Genomic DNA, 20,762 nt, shown 5'->3' with positions numbered 1-20,762 from the left:
TGAAATTTTCCACTACTTTACATGTTTGAAGCAAATGTGGGATGAAGCAAATTTTACATGTTTGAGCAAATGATAAGGGATGACATTACAGCACTATGTTGTCTGAAGTTGATTTTAATACATCAAGAAATTGTAGGTTAACAAAGTTTATACAGTAGCATAAACACGAGAAAAATAAATTGATAAACACATGAAGATACTGAATTCCTTAAAGATGAAAAGGATTTTAATTAACATTAACGTGGCATACTCTCGTCAGCTGTTAGATAACGGGTCAAATCTAGCTGAACACACTGAAAGTAACCCTGCACACCAGTGTTTTGCTCTGGCATTAGAACCACTTACAACTCTATGAAAAATTAAGAAATGGACATGAACAGGCACAGATGTAGGGAAGTGGATGGTGGACACTTGGCCTCGTGGGGTAAGGGAAGCAGCCCTCCTGAATTCCTCCCAGTAGAGCCTTAGTCTTAAGGATGTGCACTGTCCTGGGATCACAGTGACAATAAATTGCTTGGTTAATGAGGAGCTTTGGAAATTGAATCTCTAGGGTTCAAGACTGCAGTCTGCCTATGACCATCTCAGTCAATAGTCATTTCACAGAAAACAAAACAAAACAAAACAGCACACCTGAGGCTCCTGCCGTAAATGACCGACCCCTCCTGCCCAGGAGCAGGGTGACTCGCTCAGACCCTTTGCCCTTCCTGAGGACATGGTGCGTGTCGGTGTGGTGCATCAGAGAGTCAAGCGTCATTCCACTGTCATGCCTCCAGGTAAACTAATGTCCCTAATGAATGACTGGAAATGAAGACACGGGTTTTGGTACAGGTTCGTCCAGGGCAAGCTGTGATGAGAGTATTTATACCAGATGATTAGAACCAAGTCTCCCTGCCCAACTTATGTCATCTTCACATGTTTTTTTATTTTGCCCCGTAACTTAGGCACTTTGTATTTACTATTATTTTTCTCTGCTATGACCTTCACCTTTCCTACCTCGGTAGACATCTGCTTGTCCTGAGACAGGGTGACTTTTAAAGAAATTTCTGGCATTTCTTTCTGTTCCTGCGGTGGTGCGGGTGGGCAGAAAGGTTGGTAAAGTTTACTTTATCTTTCCTGGTTGTTGACATGTCCATGTATTATTTCTCTTGCCTGACGCTGAGGTCAGTGGGGATCCAGAGAGAAACTTCAACAGCCTCTCAAGTCTGTTTCACTCCATAAAATTACCAGATGTTTTAAATAATCCCACCAGGATAGATTGATAGTGTAAGTTAAAAAAACAAACACGTCTTAACCCTTTCTTTTATTAATTGTTTATGCTCTGATATATCAGCCAAGGTGGTCTTTGCCTTTTGTGAGAATCCTACTGTTTCTCTAGGGACCACACATTTCATTGATTTTTTTTTTGGACCACATCTTTTTCATCAGATTTACCAATAACATGGAACCCAGAAACCAAACAGATGTTTCAGAATTTCTTCTCATGGCACTGACAAAGGATCTGGAATGGAAGACCATCCTCTTCAGCCTGTTCCTGTTCATGTACCTGCTCATTGTCCTGGGAAACCTGCTCATTGTCCTGGCTGTCCTCTCTGACTCCCACCTCCACATGCCCATGTACTTCTTTCTCTCCAGTCTGTCCTTTACTGACATCAGTTTAAGCACAACCCTGATGCCAAAGATCCTGGTGAACATCCAAGCACAGACTCAGAGCATCACTTACACAGGCTGCCTCACTCAGATCTGCTTTGTCCTGATTTTTGCTAGCTGGGAAAGTTTTCTCCTTGGAGCAATGGCCTATGACCGCTATGTGGCTATTTGTCACCCGCTGAGATACACAGTCGTCATGAAGCCTCGCCTCTGTATTCTGCTGGTTCTGCTGTCCTTGTTCATTAGCACCGCAGACGCCCTGCTCCACAGTCTGATGGTGTTGCGACTGTCCTTCTGCGCAGACCTGGAAATCCCCCTCTTCTTCTGTGAAGTTGTTCAGGTCATCAAACTTGCGTGTTCTGATGCCCTCATTAACAATATTCTTCTTTATCTTGCAGCTGGCATATTAGGTGGCATTCCCCTTTCTGGAATCATTTTCTCTTATACACAAATACTCTCCACTATTTTGAAAATATCATCAGTAGGTGGAAAGTATAAAGCTTTTTCTACCTGTGGGTCTCACCTCTCAGTTGTCTCCTTGTTCTACGGGACAGGCTTGGGGGTGTACATCAGTTCTGCAGTTACTGACTCTTCCAGGAAGACTGCAGTGGCTTCACTGATGTACACGGTGGTCACTCCCACGATGAATCCCTTCATCTACAGCCTGAGGAACAGAGACATGAAGGGAGCTTTGAGAAAACTCATTGGGAGGGTACCTTCTTCTCTGTGATTGTGTCATCATCAGATTTGGGATGGGTTGACTAGAATGAATAAAAGTTCAGGGAACACTAATGAGCTAGAGTGCCTGACCCTTCCATCACAATTTCTACTTAAATGAATAGATAACATGACGGCTAAGTGCATGTTAACTTAGGGTTGAAACCCAACTTGTTCTTTTTCTAGCTGTGTGATGTTTGACATGAAATTTCCATTCTCTATGATGGTTTTTTGGTTAGGGTGTATAGAAGCTGACTCTGAGGCAGAGGTTCCTGGTATAGTAATTTTGTGGGGAACGTTTTCAGCACAAGGGAAGTGGGACCAGGTGGATAGGTCAAGGAAAAGATTTAAACAGGTCTGTGATCATAGCTGAGACAACACTCTGCCTAATTCCATACATAGCACCCTGTGACCTATACCCCGATTTAAGCCTACTGTGAGACATGGTGACTGATCTTTCAGGAAGTCCTGAGACTGGTCAGCAGTAGAATGAACATGTCTTGAGCAACATTTGCATCCACAATACTCAGTTTCACCATCTGTAAAATTGCCATGATTAATATTATTACCTCAGTGGTTGGAATGACTGTGAGATATTTGAACCTGATCAATGAGGAAGCTTTTCTTTTAATAAGAAAGATTTCCAGGCTCTAATATGCTCAAACAATAAAGGTAGTTATCTTTCATTAACAAGACTTCAGAGATAGAAAATGTGCCTAGGCAGTAGAGAAAGAAATCATTCATTTCTCCCTGAAGTGGCTTCATCACAAGGACTGATTCCCCTCGTGGACCCACATGACTACAGCAGATGCAGGCTTCAAATCTAGACATGATCCCCGGAGACAAAAAACAGAAAGAAATCTGACTGTCCTTCTCTGGTTCTGTTGTCAATTGAGGTTCTATTTATAATAGACATTTCCATGGCTTCACCCATAAGGTTTTACCTTCAGTCTTTTCACTGAGAATATGGTCATATGCCATCTACTTAATCTAATTCCCGGTATAGGGATAATAATTAGTAAGAGAGTCTTACACTTATCATATGTAGTGTAATTACTACTGGAAAGTGAGCCTCCATAAGGACTATAATCACTTAGGACAATGCTTCAATAAACTTAACTAGTATTACCATGTATCATATCTTTCCTATGTTCTTAGGTCTTATAATCTTATTGATTTCATGTATTTTTACCACTTGCTTCATCAGTTAGATTTGTTTTCTTTTATTATATTCATCAGTCTTTTTCTTCTGGTCTAAATAATATCAAAATATCAATAATTATTAGGTAGGTAGAGTGAAGGTTGTTATCTCCTGGCATCTTTTTTGCTTTGAAATCTCCTCTTTGCCTGCTTTAAAGAATGTATCTGAGTTTGCACTCCTCTCCTTCATCATCCTATATTGCTGTGTTCCTTACACATCTCTGGTAGGGTCAACACAGAGAAACATTATTGAATAAAATTAACTATATCATTGATGTCTTAGTAGATTGGGTGTAGATTTAAGGTTTTCCAGGCAAAATTTTTTCATGTGTCTTTATGAGGTATGTTGTTGTATAGAGACCCGCTTTCCTTTGACAAGGAGATATTGAGAACAAGACAAAAGCAAAGAAAAGAGAAGTTGGCAAGATTAGCCGGATCACCTTCCCCAGAAACACAAAAATGGGAGACTAACAGTCAGCATCATCTCTGTGAGTGAGGACGTGAAAACAGTGGGGATGTCAAGGGAGAGTCAAGGGAGTGGGTGAAGAACCTTCTGTTCATTGGAGGGTAAGGGGTGGTTTTATTTTCAGCACCAAACCTGGGGAACAGCTCCCTGCCTGGCACTCCCGTTAACCCTAGTGCAGATCTTCCTCCACTGACGTCCCCAGAACAGCTGCAGAGATGACTCACCTGAGACCTCTGTTCATACTGAGGTATCCCTGACCTCCAGCAAGAACTACTGTCTTTGAACCTCTGGGGAGACTTGAGAAGAATGACTGAGTTTTTAATAAACTTTACAAGTTTGTGAGATTCTGATGACCTCTGAGTCTGAGATAGATGACTTTCATAGTAAAGGAACATGGGAAATATATTTAGAATTAAGAATATGGTACAGTCTTCCCTCAGTTTACTTGTTAAAATATCATAAACAAACTAGTGCTTAAAATTTATGTGTCATTCTGCAATTATAGTGACATAATAATCATACATATACCTAATCCAAAGTTAATGAAATGCCTCATTATAGAATGCAACTATTTTCTTGCTTACATTACCCTCTTCTAGTAACAAGTACAATGCTGAATTTTTAAATTAATCCTGTTCTTTGATGTTCTTCTATTAGGTTGAGTCCTGTGAATTTGCCATTATTTGATCACATTTGCGCTATAATTTGGCAACAGGATTAACAGCCATTGTCTTACCACCCCTGTATGTATTCCTTGGCAATTTATAAATTTGCCTCTTTTCAAGCTTGTTAACATCTTAATTGTAGTGTTTCAATTTTTATATCCTGATTGATTTCTCATTACTGCATCTGGGAAATTTAATCATGTTTTGGGTTATATCAGTACATAATTTCCAAATTTCTGCATTCTTATACTATGTACGGTGGCTTTTCAAAATAGGTATCTTTTATATTACTGAAAATTTTGTTTGCTTGTAAGTAGTTTTCTGCTATCATGAATGAATCTGTTTGATTATTCTTTTATGTGTCTCGTGGTAGAAATGAGAGAGAGTTTCATACTTGTGATGGAATTACTGGGTAAAGGAAATACTTATCCTCCTTGGGGTAGTTCCAAAGAGTTTTCCTAAGTGGCTGAGCCGTTTTACACACACATGAAAAGTTTCTGTGATCCATATCATCAGTAACACCTTTTCACTTACAGTGACCATTTACTGCGTGTGAAAATGATTCGTCAGCTGGCCTCTCTCTTATTATTATACAGTGGACAGTCTTGACATGTATCTTTTCCTTTCTGCTAAATATCTATTTGTGATATTTCCATTGAGCTCTTGATCTTTTTCTTATTAATTCATGAGTTCTTTACATGATCAGAATATTAGTGTTAGTTATACACATTGCAAATTTCTTCCTGAAGTGTATGAATTCTTTTTGGATATTCTGTACTGTTTTCTTTTGGATGAACACAAGTGCTTTGTTTTAATTTATGGACTTATAGGTTGTCAGTACTTTCCATAATGGCTTGTACTTAATAGGCCTTGTTTATAAAACCCATAGTATCTCAGGTTGAAGAATTTGCAGTACTGGCTTTACATTCGAAGTATGAATTCTCCTGGAATTTAGTTTTCCCTTTGATGTGAAGCAGGATCCAAATTCATTTTTATGTCTCTGCATAAACTGCTCATTTATGTATTGGTTTCTTTCTAGGCTCTGTCTTCTGCTCAATAGTTCTTTTATTTATCCCTGAGCCAATATAACATGTATTAATCATTGCAGCATAGCTGTCAGCTAAAAATAAGTTTACATGGTAACAAAGAAGCCCTGTTAATTACAGCCACATGGTACGTTGTGTCATAATTTGACTGCTTCTCTGATAATTCACTGCTTACTGCAACAATATTGATAACCAAGGACCATAATTTCAATGAACAGTCAATAATAATGTGGAAAAAGTATTGAATCTACTACTTTGGAATTGGGAAGGTCGGAACTGAAATTCTATAAAAGGAGTATAAAATGTCTATCAGATGCTCAGTCTATCTTTTTTAATTATAGTAAAATATATAACAAATTAGCAATTTTAATGATTTTTAAATGTAGGATTTTGTGGCATAATTGCATTTACAATGTTGTGCAGCCATCACCACAATCTGTTTCCACATGGTTTTCATCATTTCAAACTCTCCCCCTGCCTCAGTCCCTGACAACCTCTAGTTTATTTCTGTCTCTATAAATGTTCCTACTCTAGATATTTCATATAAATGGAATCATGCAATATATGTCTTTTTTCTCTTTCAATTTTTGATTGTGAACATTTTGAAACATTCAGAGAAGTTGAAAGAATGATACAGTGATCCCCCATTTACCCATGACCTACATTCAACAGTTAATATTTTACAATATTTGTTTATTGATCTATATAACCTTTACAAGTTCTGTTAAAATACACACAACATAAAATTTACCATATTAACCATTTTTTGGTAAAATTAATATTTTTAGATGATTTTTTCCCTTTTTTCTTTACTGGGCGGAGGTAATTGGGTTTATTTATTTATACTTGGAGGAGGTACTGGGGATTGAACCCAGGACCGTGTGCATGCTAAGCATGTGCTCTACCACTGAGCTATACCCTCCCCACCGTATTAATCATTTTTAAGTTGACAATTTAGTGGTGTTAAGTATAAGAACCTTTTCCAGTTGGAAAGCTGAAATCTATTCCCTTTAACAGCAATTCTCCTTTTCCTCCTCTTCCCAGCCCCTGACAACCACTATTCTACTTTATATTTCTATGAATTTCAGTACCCTTAGATACTTCAGATAAGTGAAATTTGTCTTTCTGTGACTGGTTTGTTTCACTTAGCCTACTGTCCTCAAGTTTCAGCCACGTTGTAGCACGTAGCAGAATCGCCTTTCTTTCTGAGGCTGAATAATGCTCCATTGTATGCATATAACACATTTAGTTCATCCATTCACCCACTGACGGACACTCGGGTTGCTTCCACCTCTTGGTTATTGTGAACTGTGCTGCTGCGAATAAAGGTGTGTAAACATACCTTAGAATCTTTATTTTAAACAGTTTTTAGGATAAAATTATTTCTAAGTGCAGTTTCCTCTCATCTTTGAGTGCTGTCGGTATTCATGTTTTAATCTTCCAAAACCTTGTATTTAAAACTATCATACAGTAAAATGCACATTTTCTGTACTGCTCTTTGTATTTTTAACTCATGTATTGATTCTTATAACCATCACCACAATCAGAATACAGAGCAATTACATCACCTGCCAATAAACTTCCTTGTGCTGCTCTGCAGTCGCATACCCCTTTGTCCTTGTGAGCCATTGTGAACCATTGATCTGTCCCTATCACTACAGTTTTATTTTCATAATGTCTTATAAATGGGATCATACATTACCATACGTGAATTCTTATAGCAGCTCTATTCATAATTTCCCCAAACAAAAACAACCCCCATGTAGTTCTGTGGGAAGTGCGTAAGGAAACTGTGGTATATCATTATAATGGAAGATAGCAATTAAAAGGAATGAGATGTTGATACGGCCAAGAGCTTGAATGATTCTTAAAGGCATTATTATGAGTGAAAGAAGTCCCATGTAAAATCAAATAATTATTTAAAATTCTTATCCTGGAGTGAATTGATGATCTGATTCTTGGTTTGGTTAGGCTAAGCAAATTTTAGAATCATATTCTTCCTCTGTAATTAAAACTTGAACTACGGATTTGTTTTAATGCTAAGATTTTCCCATGATATATGCTTTCCATTTATATGCTCGCCCTTTATTTTCTAACAGATTCACAGCTGCCTTTCCCAGTCACCAGTTTTCTAGCTTTTAATCCCGTCTGAATTCCATCTTTGCTACTCAGTGATTTTAAAAGTATTAAAAATCCGGCCATCAAACCATCTTGTACCTTGGTTCAGTTCTGCCTTGGAGGCTTCTTTTGAAATTTTTTGCTGTTCTAAGTCCACAGTCATGGTCCAGATGGTGTCCACAACTCTTGTATTCACTCCCATTTCTCAATAACAAACTTCCAGCTGTGCCCTTTGCTTTTAAAACTTTGTATCTCTGTCATTTGTATTTTTCTGTTATTTTATGTGTTTGAAGCAAATGAAGTTAAGATGATGGTAAGGGGTGACATTAGAATTCCATCTGGTCTTATGTTAGTTTTAATATATCAAGAAAATTGTAGGTTAACAGAATTCATAAGATAGCAGTGAACAATAAAGGTAATAGATTGATAGACACATGAAAATATTGAATTCCCAAAAGATGAAAAATATTGTAATTGACATTAGCATGGAGTGCCATCTCCACCTATTAGCTACTGCGTCAAATTTAACTAAATATACCGAGATTTTATAAAAAACATTTGTGTTTCTCCCTGAAAAGTGGACACTTAGCCTTGCAAAGTAAGCGAAGAAGCCATCCAGAATTCCTCCCATTTAAAGTCTTAGTTTTAGGAATTTGCACTGTCCTGAGATCACAATGACAACTAATTGCTTGGTTAATGAGGAGCTTTGGAAATTGAATCTCTAGGGTTCAAGACTGCAGTCTGCCTGTGACCACCTCAATCAACAGTCCTTTCCCAGGGAAGTAGCATCACACCTGAGACTCTACATTGGTCCTTTCTGCCCAGGAGCTGGGTGACTCACTCAGACCCCTTGCCCTTCCTAAGGACAGACCTTCCGTGTGGTACCTCAGAGAGTTAAGCATCAGTCCACTGTGATGCCAGCCGGGTAACCTTATGTCCCTTAGTGAATGTTTGGAAATGAGCACAGCTCTTTTGCTACAGTTTCATCCAGGGGAAGCTATAAAGAGAGTATATACACCCGATGATTAGAACCAGGTCACAGTGCCTAACTTACGTCATGTTCACACTTTTTTTTTTGTATTTTGCACCAATACTTAAACACAACTCATTGCTAATATCGTGCTCTCTACTATGACCTTCACCTTTCCTACCTGGGTAAACATCTGCTTGTTCTAAAACAGAGTGGCTTTTAAAGGAATTTCTGACATTTCTTTGTGTTCCTGTGATGGCGTGAGTGGGCAGAAAGGCTGGTAAATTTCACTTTGTCTTTCCTGGTTGCTGACGTATCTGTGTGTTACTTTTCTCGCTTGGCCCTGGTGTCGCTGGGCACCCAGACAGACTCTTCAGATGCCTCCCTAGTCTATCTGTATCTCTTTACAAAATGTCAAATGTTTTAAATAATCTTAAGAGCACAGATAATATAACTGAAAAATACAACCAGGTCTTAAACATGTCTAGAATTCATTGTTCATCAGTCTCAGGTTGTTGTTTTTTTTTAAGTAACAGAAAAATATGCATTGAGAAGGCATTCCTTTTTTTATTCCTTCTGTTAGTCTCCTTCCCCAAATGCTCTCTGCCTCTTGTGATAATCCTGCTCATTCTCTACGGACTACACATTTCATTTATTTTTTTTACCAAATCTTTTTCATCAGATTTACCAATAACATGGAATCCCAAAATCAAACAGATGTTTCAGAATTTCTTCTCCTGAGACTGACAGAGGATCCAGAACTAAAGATCGTCTTCTTCAGACTGTTCCTGTCCATGTACCTGGTCACGGTCCTGGGAAACCTGCTCATTGTCCTGGCTGTCCTCTCTGACTCCCACCTCCACACCCCCATGTACTTCTTTCTCTCCAATCTGTCCTTTACTGACACCTGTTTAAGCACATCCCTGATGCCAAAGATCCTGGTGAACATCCAAGCACAGACTCAGAGCATCACATACACAGGCTGCCTCACTCAGATCTGCTTTGTCCTGACTTTTGTTTTATGGGATAATTTTCTCCTCTTAGTGATGGCCTATGACCGCTATGTGGCTATTTGTCACCCGCTGAGATACACAGTCGTCATGAAGCCTCGCCTCTGTGTTCTGCTGGTTCTGCTCTCTTTGTTCATTAGCACCGCAGACGCCCTGCTCCACAGTCTGATGCTGTTGCGACTGTCCTTCTGCGCAGACCTGGAAATCCCCCTCTTCTTCTGTGAAGTTGTTCAGGTCATCAAACTTGCGTGTTCTGATACCCTCCTCAATAACATCCTGATATATTTTGCAGCCTGTGTATTTGGTGGTGTTCCCCTTTGTGGAATAATTTTCTCTTATATTCAAATTGTCTCCTCTGTTTTGAGAATGCCATCATCAGGTAGAAGGTATAAAGCTTTTTCCACTTGTGGGTCTCACCTCTCAGTTGTCTCCTTGTTCTACAGGACAGCTTTTGGGGTGTACATCAGTTCTGCAGTTACTGACTCTTCCAGGAAGACTGCAGTGGCTTCACTGATGTACACGGTGGTCACTCCCATGATGAACCCCTTCATCTACAGCCTGAGGAACAGAGACATGAAGGGAGCTTTGAGGAGACTCATTGGTAGAGTATCTTGTTTTCTGTGATTTTGTCACCATCAGATTTGGGATGGGTTCACTAGAATGAATCGAAGTTTAAGGAATACTAATGAGATAGAGTGCCTGACCCTTCCATCACAATTTCTAGTTAAATGAATGGATAACATGATGGCTAAGTGCATGTTAACTTAGGGTTGAAACTCAACTTGTACTGTTACTAGCTGTATTATGTTTGACATGAAATTTCCATTCTCTAAGATAAGGTTTTTGGTTAGGGTCTAAAGAGGCTGACTCTGAGGCAGAGGTTTGTGGTATAGTAATTTTGGAGGGAGTATATTTTATCACAAGGGAAGTGGTAAAGGTAGATAGGTCAAGGGAAAGATTTAAACAAGACCATAGTCATAGCTGAGACTAGATTCTGCCTGATTCCATGGATAGCACCGTGTGAGTCACACCCCAGAGTTCAGCCTACTGTGAGATATGGTGGCTGATCTTTCATACCGCACTTCAGGAAGTCCTGAGGCTGATCACTGGTGAAATAAACATGTGTGGGGCAACATTTGCATCCACAATACTTAGCTTCACCATCTGTAAAATTGCCATGATTAAAATTATCTCAGTGGTTTGAAATAATTGTGAGGTTTTTGAGCTTGATCAGTAGAGAAGGCTTTCTCTCTAAGAAGAGAAAGAAATCCTGACTTTCTGCTCAAACAATAAAGATAGTTTTCTTTCAAGGACTTCAGAAGGAGGAACTGTGCATGAGCAAGAGCATAAGGATTCATTTGTTCTTTCATTACATGACTTCATCATAGGGCCGACTCCCGTCATGGACCCAGACGGCTACAACAGATGCAGGCATCGTATCTAGACATGATTCTCAGAGACAAATAAGACTGCCTCCTTCCCTGGGTCTTTTGTTAATCGAGGTTCTGTTTATAGTAGATATTTCCACGGCATCACCCATAAGGTATTACCTTCATTCAGTCTTATCCATGAGAACAGGATCATATACCACCTCCTTAATCTAATTCCTGATATGGGGGGAATGGTTACTATGATCGTCTTATCGCTTCTCGGCCTTTTGGCTAAGATCAAGTGTAGCATGATCGTCTTATGCTTGCTGTATGTAGTGTAATTACTGCTGAGAAGTCCATCTCCACAAGGATTCCAAACACTTAGGACAATGCCTCAATAAAATTTGACTAGTGTCATCGTGTTTCATGTCATTCCTACATTCTTGAGTCCTATAATCCTGTTGGTTTCATGTATTTTTACCACTTTATTCAGCAATTAGAGTTGTTTTCTTTTATTGTTATATTTATCAGCTTTTTTCTTCTGATCTGCTTAAAATAATAAATAATTATTAGGTAAGGCAGGCAAAGGTTAGTAAACTTCTGGCATCTTATTTTCTTTGAAATCTTCTCATCGACTAATTTTTAAGAATGTATCTGCACACTGCTATATAAACAACAGATAAACAACAAAGACCTACTGTGTAGCACAGGGAATATTCACTATCTTATAATAACCTATAATGGAAAAGAATCTGAAAAAGAGTATATACATGAATAATTTTGCTTAATACCAGAAACTAAGACAACATTTTAAATCAACTATACTTCAGTAAAAAAAAAAGAATATATCTGAGTGTTTGCTTCTCTTTTTAGTCACCTTAAATTGCTTTGTTTCTTACACATCTCTGGTGGAGTCCACACAGAGAAATGTCATACAATAAAACAATTGTATTGTGGATGGCTCAGCAGATGGGGAGTAGACTTAGGGCTTCCATGCAAAACTTTTAAATATGTCTTTATTACAAAAGTTATTCTATGGAGAACTACTTTCCTTTGACAAGGAAATGCTGAGAATAAGACAAGAGAAGAGAAAAGGGAAGTTGGCAAGATTAGCAGGATCACCTTCCCCAGCAGCACAAAAACAGGAGACTGACAATCAGAATCATCTCTGTGAGTGAGGGGGTGAAAACAGTGGGGATGTCAAGGGAGAGTCAAGTCAAAGGAGTGAGTGGAGAACCTTCTGTTTGTTGGAGGTTGAGGGGTGGTTTCATTTTCAGCACCAGATCTGGGGAACAGCTCCCTGCCTGGCACTCCTGTTAACTCCAGTGCAGAGCTTCCTCCATTGACGTCCCCAGAACAGCTGCAGAGATGACTCACCTGAGACCTGTGTTCATACTGAGGTATCCCTGCATCCACCAAGGTTTATTGACTTTGAACCTCTGGGGAGACATGGGAAATATATTTAGAATTAGGAATATGGAAGGGCCTTTCCTCAATTTACTTGTTAAAACATCATATACAAAGTAGTGCTTAATCTATGTATAGGTGTGCAAGAACAGTAACATAATAACATAATAACCTACCCTGAACTTAAAACTACATCAGTGCCATCATTACAGAATGCGACCCTTCTCCCATTTGTTATCACCCTCTTCCCCAATGACAAAAGAATCCTGATTTTTTTTATTAATCCTGTCCTTTGATGTCCTCCTGTTAGGCTGACTCCTATGAATTTGCCATTTTCTGATCATATTTGTACCATAAAACTGGCAATGGGATTAACTGCCTTTTTTTTAAATCACACTTGTATGTATTCCAGCTTGTGACAATGTTAATTGTAGTGTTTGAATTTTTTGTCCTGAGTGTTTTTCTCAATACTGCATTTAGGAAATTTAATCGTGTTTTGGGGTATATCAGTCCATAATTCTGATCTTCTGATATAGTTGCATTATATATGAATGCTTTTCTAAGTAGATTTCTTTATGATACTGATGGAAATTCTGTTTGCTTGTAGCTTGTTTTCTGATGTTGTGAGAGAATCCGAATATTCTTTTATATGCCTCGTGGTAGAAATGAGAGAGAGTTTTATACTTGTGATGGAATTATTGGGTAAAGAAAATACATGTTCTCCTCTGGGTAGTTCCAAAGAATTTTCCTAAGTGGTTGAATCAATTTACAAACGTGTTAAAAGCTTCTGGTGATCATCAACATGTTTTCGTTTATAGTGATAACTTACTGGGTGTAAAAATTATTTCATCAACTGGCATACTTCTTATGATTACATAGTTGAGAGTCTTTTGATGTTGCAACTTCTTATAAATCTATGAAAAATTAAGAAATGGACATGAACAGGCACAGATGCAGGGAAGTGGATGGTGGACACTTGGCCTCGCGCGGTAAGGGAAGCAGCCCTCCTGAATTCCTCCCAGTAGAGCCTTAGTCTTAAGGATGTGCACTGTCCTGGGATCACAGTGACAATAAATTGCTTGGTTAATGAGGAGTTTTGGAAATTGAATCTCTAAGAGTTCAAGACTGCAGTCTGCCTGTGACCATCTCAAGCAACAGTCCTCTCCTCCTCCCAAAAAAAAATCCCTCCAGCCCAGGAGACTCAGACCCTTGTCTTCCTAAGGACAGATCTTCTGCCCATCAAAGATGTCAAGCATCATTGTACTGTGATGTCAGCCCAGAAACCTAATGTCCCTTAGTGAATGTTTGGAGGTGAGGGAAGATGTTTTGGTACAGGTCCATCCAGGGGAACCTTGAACATAATTCATACATTAGATGATTAGAAACAAGCCGCCCATGGGTCTCCTGCCTAACTCTATCATCTTCTTTGTTTCCTTGTACTTTGTACCAATATTCAAACACCTCTCATTTACTAATATTTTTCTCACTCTCTGCTATGACCAGGAGCATTTCTTCCTGAGTAGAAATCTGCCTGTTCTAAATCAGTGTGACTGTTAAAAAAAAAGTCTGTCATTTCTTTGTGCTCCTTGAATATGGTGGGGGGGTGGGCAGAAAGGTTGATAAAGTTCACTTTATCTTCCCATCCCTGGTTCTTGATAAACCTAGAGATTATCTTTGTTATTTGGCTGTGAGATCACTGAGGATCCAGACAGAATCTTCAACTGCCCCTGGTCTATTTCTCTCTATAAAATAAAAGAGGTTTAAAACGGTATCAAGATAGCTTGAGGACTAGCCTTAAAAAAATGGTAACTATGTGAGGAGCTAGATACCATAATTATCTTGACCACAGTAACAATTTTATTATGTTTATATATCAAATCATCATGTTATATAACTTAAATATACATACATATATATGTATAAATATACACATTTTTTAAAAGAAGTGGAGAGAAAAGCATATCATTCTCTTGGTCTCTCAGAGTGAGGCAATCATCCAACATAACTTTGGAAAAGGTAAGGAATTTGTCAGATTAAGGTCATTTTGTTGGCTGCTTGCTTTCCTATGCAAAAGCTTGTTAGTCTGATATAATCCACCAGTTTATTTTTGTTTTGCTTCCTTTGCTTTGGTGTCATACAAAAATTCACTGTCTCAATCAATGTCAAAGGGCTTATCCCTTATGCTTTTTTCCAGGAGTTTTACATTTCAGATCTTACATTTAAGTCTTTAATCCATTCGGAGTTGATCTCTCTGAGTGGTGTAACATAGAAGTCCAGTTTCATTCTTTACTCCTTGTTAACTGAATGAGTATTCCACTTACACGTGGATGTAAATCATACACATTGGCTCCAGCCCACCTTCCATTTTATGTTTCAATTCTTTAGGTGGTACAAGGAAATTTTTCATCTTTTTTTTGAGCCCAGCTAAGTCTTTGCATATTTTAGCTAATACTTATGTGTTTGAAATTTACTGCTGTTAAGAGAGTAAATGGTGATATTTAAATGCCATCTTGTCATAAGTTTAATTTCAAAAAATATATCTTGAAAAACATAGATTAGAAGCATTCATATAGAAAGAGTTAAAATGAAAATCAATTGATGAACACGTGAAAAGACTGAAGTCCTTGAAAAAATCTATTTAAGTGAATAGTAACATGAAGCATCATCCATATCTTAAATTGTGGATTAAATCACATGAGCTCCAACAGACAGTGAACAAAACTGCACACTAGTGGCTTTCATTGGCATTGTATTTCATCATAACACAATTGAAAATGGAGAACCATAATTCAACCCAAAGTCCCTCTATCTGAAGAAAAAATGTGCATTGAATATACGGTGTGAAAATTAGAAAGGATGATTATTATTAAGTTGAAAAAAAGATCATGGAGTTTGTATATGTTGACCACAGTTACAATTGATCACAGAGAATAGATCAGATTCTGCTAGGTGAAACATAGAAAAACAACAATTAAGAAACAAAAAACAATCAGTTATTCTAAAAACAAAATACTCCTAATTGTTTGAATTTTATAATATCTTAACTATGTTTTAAAATATGTTACTATACCCAATACATAAAATATATTTTCACATTTAAAATTGGAATCTGGCTTTCTGATATTATTAATTAGATATATGCCCTTGTTTGTAACTTTAATAAAGAAGCCTGGAGTTAAATAAAAAAGAAATGTTTAGATCTGAAATGAGAGTGCATATGAACAGATGGATAAAATGCATGGTGTACACCTGGCCTCACAGGATCAGGGGTTAGCCGTTAAGACATTTTCTCTTCTCCTGTCTTGGTCTTTAAGGTAGTAGATCCACAGCCCAGGGATCAGAATGGCACTAAAGATATTTGTCTAATAAGGAGCTCTGGATATTGATTCCCCAGAGGTACACCTGCTGTTAACAGTCAGCCTGTGGTGGCCTCATTCAACAGCCCTTGCGTACTTAGGAAAGGCACATCTGCACCTCCTCCCAGAGATGCTCCTTCTTGACTGGGAGTCCATTGTCTCACTTGGTCTCCCTGCCTTTCCTAAGGACAGATCTTCCCTCTCCATTATCCAGGTATCATGTCAAGCATCATTCAACACTGATGCCAATCAGGTAACTTACACCCTTAGTTAATGTTTTAGTAATGAGAACAGGTGTTTTACTTCATATTCAACTATGATGAGCAGTGAACAGAGTACATGCATGAAATGTTCTTGACCAAGTGTCCCTTGGGACTCCAGGCAAGCCGTCTTCTGGTTGACAAGTTCTCATGTATGTAATGTATCAGTGCTCACCCGGCTCTCAGTCTTCTGGTCTCCTGCTGTCTCTATAAATGGAAGAGCTTGTTATCCTCCTGAGAAGAAATCTGCCCCTTCTCAAACATGAAGACTGCTACAAAACCTTCTGACATTTACTTCAGTTCTTGTGGGGCTGGTGGGGTCAGCTTTTTCTTTATTTCCATTCCTGGATCTTCAAATACCAGTACACAGAAATGTATCATCACTGTACTTGAGCTGTGAAGATACAGGGGAGGAAGTGGAGACAGAGAGTCTTAGTTGACTGTCTTCCCAGCACACCTGTTTCTCTTCATAAAATTACCACGTATTTAATACAAGACTAGCAGAGATAGTATAATAATTTTTTAAAAAATATGATCATCCTCTAATTCATTCAAAAATTTTAAATGTTGACATTCTACCATATTAACTTCAGGTCTTTTTATAAAGTAATAAAATAATACACATACAAAAGGCATCCTTTTTTTTTTAATGGAGGTACTGGGGCTTTAACCCAGGATCTTGTGCATGCTAAGTATGTGCTCTACCACTGAGCTCTATCCTCCCCCTCCAAAAGGCAGTCTTTTTGTATCCCCCTCAGTTCTCATTCTCCCCTTCCTAGAGACAGCATCCTCAATGCGATGGTATCTCCCATGCATTGCTTCATATGTGTTATAAACATATATAAGATAAAGACATTAACTATAAAATCTGTCAGCTAGGGAATAAAGAAATAAAACATGATCTAACAGTATAATGGAATACTGTGGTAATTAAAACTAAAGAAGGATTAAATATATCAACAACAAAGAAGATAAATTACATAAGAATGCCAATTGCAAATGACATGTAATGTATGGTCCTGATTATATAAAGTTTTCAAAATGAAATACAATGCAATTGTCTATGGAATAATGACACTAATTACAGTAAAAAAAATTGCTGAAGAATAACATATATTTTGTAGGGGTTTGCCCGGGGGAAGGAAAAGAATCAAGAATTGCGAACACATGATGTGCAGTCCTCATATATCTGCATTATTTACTGCAATAAAAACACTCACAATGAGGACAGTGAAGTGTGTGAATTTGATACTGTTGACAGGTTGGGTACCCACCCCTTCCTTTACTATTATCTCTCTCTCTCTTTTTTTTTTTTGCTTGAATAGTCCTACAGGTTTATTTTTATAAATAAAAATTTTTAGCTTTGGATTTTTGGATTATTACTTGTAATGGTCCATATATACTTAAAGTTTTCTAATTCTGTAGAGTTTATGTCATTCACGTTTTTTCTATTATGTTTTCATAATGCATATTGATTTGTCTATCCAATCTGTTCTATTATTTAATTCATTTTAATTGCTGTATATTTCATCCTGTGTCCGTAGCTAATGAATGTTTATAGCATTGCTGTCTCCTTCGCAGCTTTTCCATGTGATACTGGATTCAGCTGAAACTTCTGTTCATGAAGCTCTTCCCTGAAATTTACAGTTGTCATGCAAAGAGTATTCTCTCCTCCTATTGTCTTCCTTCAATCTGCTCCATCCCACTGCTTCCTTCTGATAGGTGAAACCTACTAGATGCATTTGTTCATGGTGGGAAAAAAAAATAGGAAAAATCAGTACAAGAAGCTCATATGCTGAGTACTCTACTGAGTGCCTTTTCTCTACTCATTTCTCATCACTGCAACACCCCCGTAATGTTTTATAGTAGTTCCATGGTATGAATGAAGACACTGAAGCTTTCCATACAGTTGAACAATTTCCCACATTCTCAAAGACAGGGCTGGTCCTGGATTAATTTCCAAGTGTTTGGGTCTGAATAATACACTAAATAATAAGCCTACAATTGCTTCTCCTGTCTCCCCCATGCTAGGCGGGACTCCTGCTTTACAGACACCATCTTGTAGGATGTCTGATTATTTTGTAAGTATCATATGCCTGTCTTACCTTGTAATTCTCTGTCTTTCAGGGACCAAAAATTGTTGCTATCTTTTAGAAGACTGTGCATTTAATTCTCTCATTTAGCTAATTTTTAAAAATAATACACCACCTATCACTTTAGGGGAAGAAATCCCATTAGGCTGATAGACTGTCATTAGCATTTGCTCAGCTTCTCTGAAAAATAACTGCTACTACAGATGATGAAGGAAATCAAGGAGCTCAGTTCTGTGGGCAACAGTTTCTAATCTTTGCTTAGAAGATGCAGTGCAGAGCATACACTTGGATGGATGTCATGACCTGCTATGTAATACTTCCTGGGTAGAGATGGACAAATGCTGTAGGCAGGAGAAAGATCTGGAGCATTTTTCAAAATGAAAATATCACAAATTTAAAGGGAAATTATAAAATCTGAGTTTTGGTTTGGGAGTGCTAATTCTGCAGTATCCAGAGGCATTCACAATAATTGGTCGAGGGATTCAGGTCAGCGGTGGGATGATCAGAGCTGGGACTTAATCTTTTCTACACACTGTGTACTTAGTTTCCTTGATATGACCTCACCTTGCCTAAGTGTCACCCTGGAGGAGTGAAGTGATGGTATAATCTAGCTCTGCTGTAATTTGATAGGCCTTTCCAGTTTTTTGAGACATGCCAAGTTTGGGGCACACACTCTACAAAACAGATTGGATAAATTCATGCTCATCCTTCTTGTTAGAGGTAAGAATTAATTATGAAGGAGATGCCAGGTCTTATTCTTTATTTGAGTCTAAACACTTGGCTCAGGGTGTGAAACAGTGTTGATGATCGATAACAATGTGTCAGTAAAGGGAGTGGAAGGAAGAAAGTGTGAGAGCTCATGAGGGAGGGAAGGTAGCAAAGGGAGAGACTTCAGTATTCTCTTGCTTTCACAATATAATACATGTTTATAAAATTTCAGCACATATCAAATTCATCTGGAGGGTTTGTTAAAACCCAGATGGCTGGCCCTTACCCCTAGAGTTTATCAGTAGTGAATCTGGACGGATACCAAGAATTTGCATTTCTAACAAGTTCCCAGTTGCTGCTACTCATTTGGGGACCATTCATTTTATTTTATTTTCACTCCATTTTCCGATCAGATTCATCAACAACATGGAAACCAGAAATCAAACTGATGTTTCAGAATTTTTTCTCCTGGGATTGACAGATAACCCAGAACTGCAGCCCCTCCTCTTCTGCCTCTTCCTGACCATGTACCTGGTCACCGTCCTAGGAAACCTGCTCATCATCCTGGCCATCAGCTGTGACTCCCACCTCCACACCCCCATGTACTTGTTCCTCTCCAATCTCTCCTTTACTGACATCTGTATGAGCACAGCCACAATCCCAAAGATGCTGCTAAACATCCAAGCACAGAATCAGAGCATCACTTACGCAGGCTGTCTCACCCAGATGTGCTTTGTCCTGGTTTTTGCCTGTTGGGAAAATTTTCTCCTTGTAACAATGGCCTATGACCGCTATGTGGCCATTTGTCACCCCTTGAGGTACACGGTCATCATGAACCCCCCACTCTGTGGCCTGCTGGTTCTCCTGTCACTGTTCCTTAGCGTTGTGAATGCCCTGCTCCTCAGTCTGATGGTGCTGCGGCTGTCCTTCTGCAAGGACCTGGAAATCCCTCACTTCTTCTGCGAACTTGCTCAGGTCATCAAGCTGGCTTGTTCTGATACCCTCATCAACAACATCCTGTTATACTTTGTGGGCAGCCTGTTTGGAGTTGTTCCTTTCTCTGGGATCATTTTCTCTTATGCTCAAATCGTCTCCTCTGTTTTGAGAATGCCTTCAGCAGGGGCAAAGCTTAAAGCTTTTTCCACCTGTGGGTCTCACCTCTCCATGGTGTCCTTGTTCTATGGGACAGGTTTGGGGGTGTACATTAGTTCTTTAGCTGCTGGCTCATCCAGGAAGACTGCGGTGGCTTCAGTTATGTACGGTGTGGTTCCTCAAATGATGAACCCTTTCATCTACAGCCTAAGAAACAGGGACATGAAGGGAGCCTTGAGAAAACTCATCAGTGGGATATCTTTTTTGTGATTGTGCCATCTGCTTGGGACTTGGGTTTCTAGAATGAGACGAAGCGGTAGAAGTCCTAAGTGAGCTGTAATGCCTGATCCCTTCATCACCAAGTTCTAAAGTAGCCAGGCAACAGAATGGCCCAGTTAACTTTAACTTAGGTTTGAATCCTGGCTTTGCTTTTTGTCTAGCCCTACAACGTTTGACACATGATTTCAATTCTCTAATTTCTTTGCTCATGATCCATAGTTACAGAGCCTGAGGCAAGGGTTCTAGTTTTAGTGAATTTGGGGGTGGGGGTGGGGGTGGGAATCAAACTCCAAAGAAGGAACAGTGCAGAAAGTATATAGATCAGGGGAAGTATTGAAGTAAGGCTGTAGTCGTATCT

At 38.7% G+C, this 20,762-nt stretch overlaps 3 protein-coding genes across 4 annotated transcripts; all 3 read left to right on the top strand.

Annotated features, from left to right (window-relative positions):
• Nucleotides 1-1,396: 1,396 nt before the first annotated feature.
• LOC116279803 (olfactory receptor 7G2-like) lies at nucleotides 1,397-2,377 on the top strand. Its single transcript, XM_031676273.2, has one exon. It carries the CDS (start codon nucleotides 1,439-1,441, stop codon nucleotides 2,375-2,377), a length of 939 nt encoding a protein of 312 aa, XP_031532133.2. The 5' UTR covers nucleotides 1,397-1,438.
• A 4,861-nt stretch (nucleotides 2,378-7,238) lies between these two features.
• Nucleotides 7,239-10,463, top strand: LOC102534505 (olfactory receptor 7G1-like). Its single transcript, XM_006206473.3, has 2 exons — nucleotides 7,239-7,258; nucleotides 9,518-10,463. Exon 2 carries the CDS (start codon nucleotides 9,525-9,527, stop codon nucleotides 10,461-10,463), a length of 939 nt encoding a protein of 312 aa, XP_006206535.3. The 5' UTR covers nucleotides 7,239-7,258; nucleotides 9,518-9,524.
• A 3,386-nt stretch (nucleotides 10,464-13,849) lies between these two features.
• On the top strand, nucleotides 13,850-20,395 carry LOC102534260 (olfactory receptor 7G2-like). Of its 2 annotated transcripts, XM_072947613.1 has the most exons (2): nucleotides 13,850-13,861; nucleotides 19,460-20,395. In XM_072947613.1, the coding sequence occupies exon 2, from the start codon at nucleotides 19,460-19,462 to the stop codon at nucleotides 20,393-20,395; it is 936 nt and encodes a 311-aa protein (XP_072803714.1). In that variant the 5' UTR covers nucleotides 13,850-13,861. The 2 variants fall into 2 exon arrangements, with proteins under 2 accessions (XP_072803714.1, XP_015096372.1); XM_015240886.3 differs by lacking the exon at nucleotides 13,850-13,861 and having other exon boundaries at nucleotides 19,445-20,395.
• The last annotated feature ends 367 nt before the right edge of the window (nucleotides 20,396-20,762 follow it).

Source organism: Vicugna pacos, chromosome 22 (assembly GCF_048564905.1).
Source record: "Vicugna pacos chromosome 22, VicPac4, whole genome shotgun sequence".
In the NCBI taxonomy this organism is placed as follows: Eukaryota; Metazoa; Chordata; class Mammalia; order Artiodactyla; family Camelidae; genus Vicugna; species Vicugna pacos.
The sequence above is the reverse complement of the archived record's forward strand: the minus strand, read 5'-3'. Positions and strand labels throughout refer to the sequence as shown.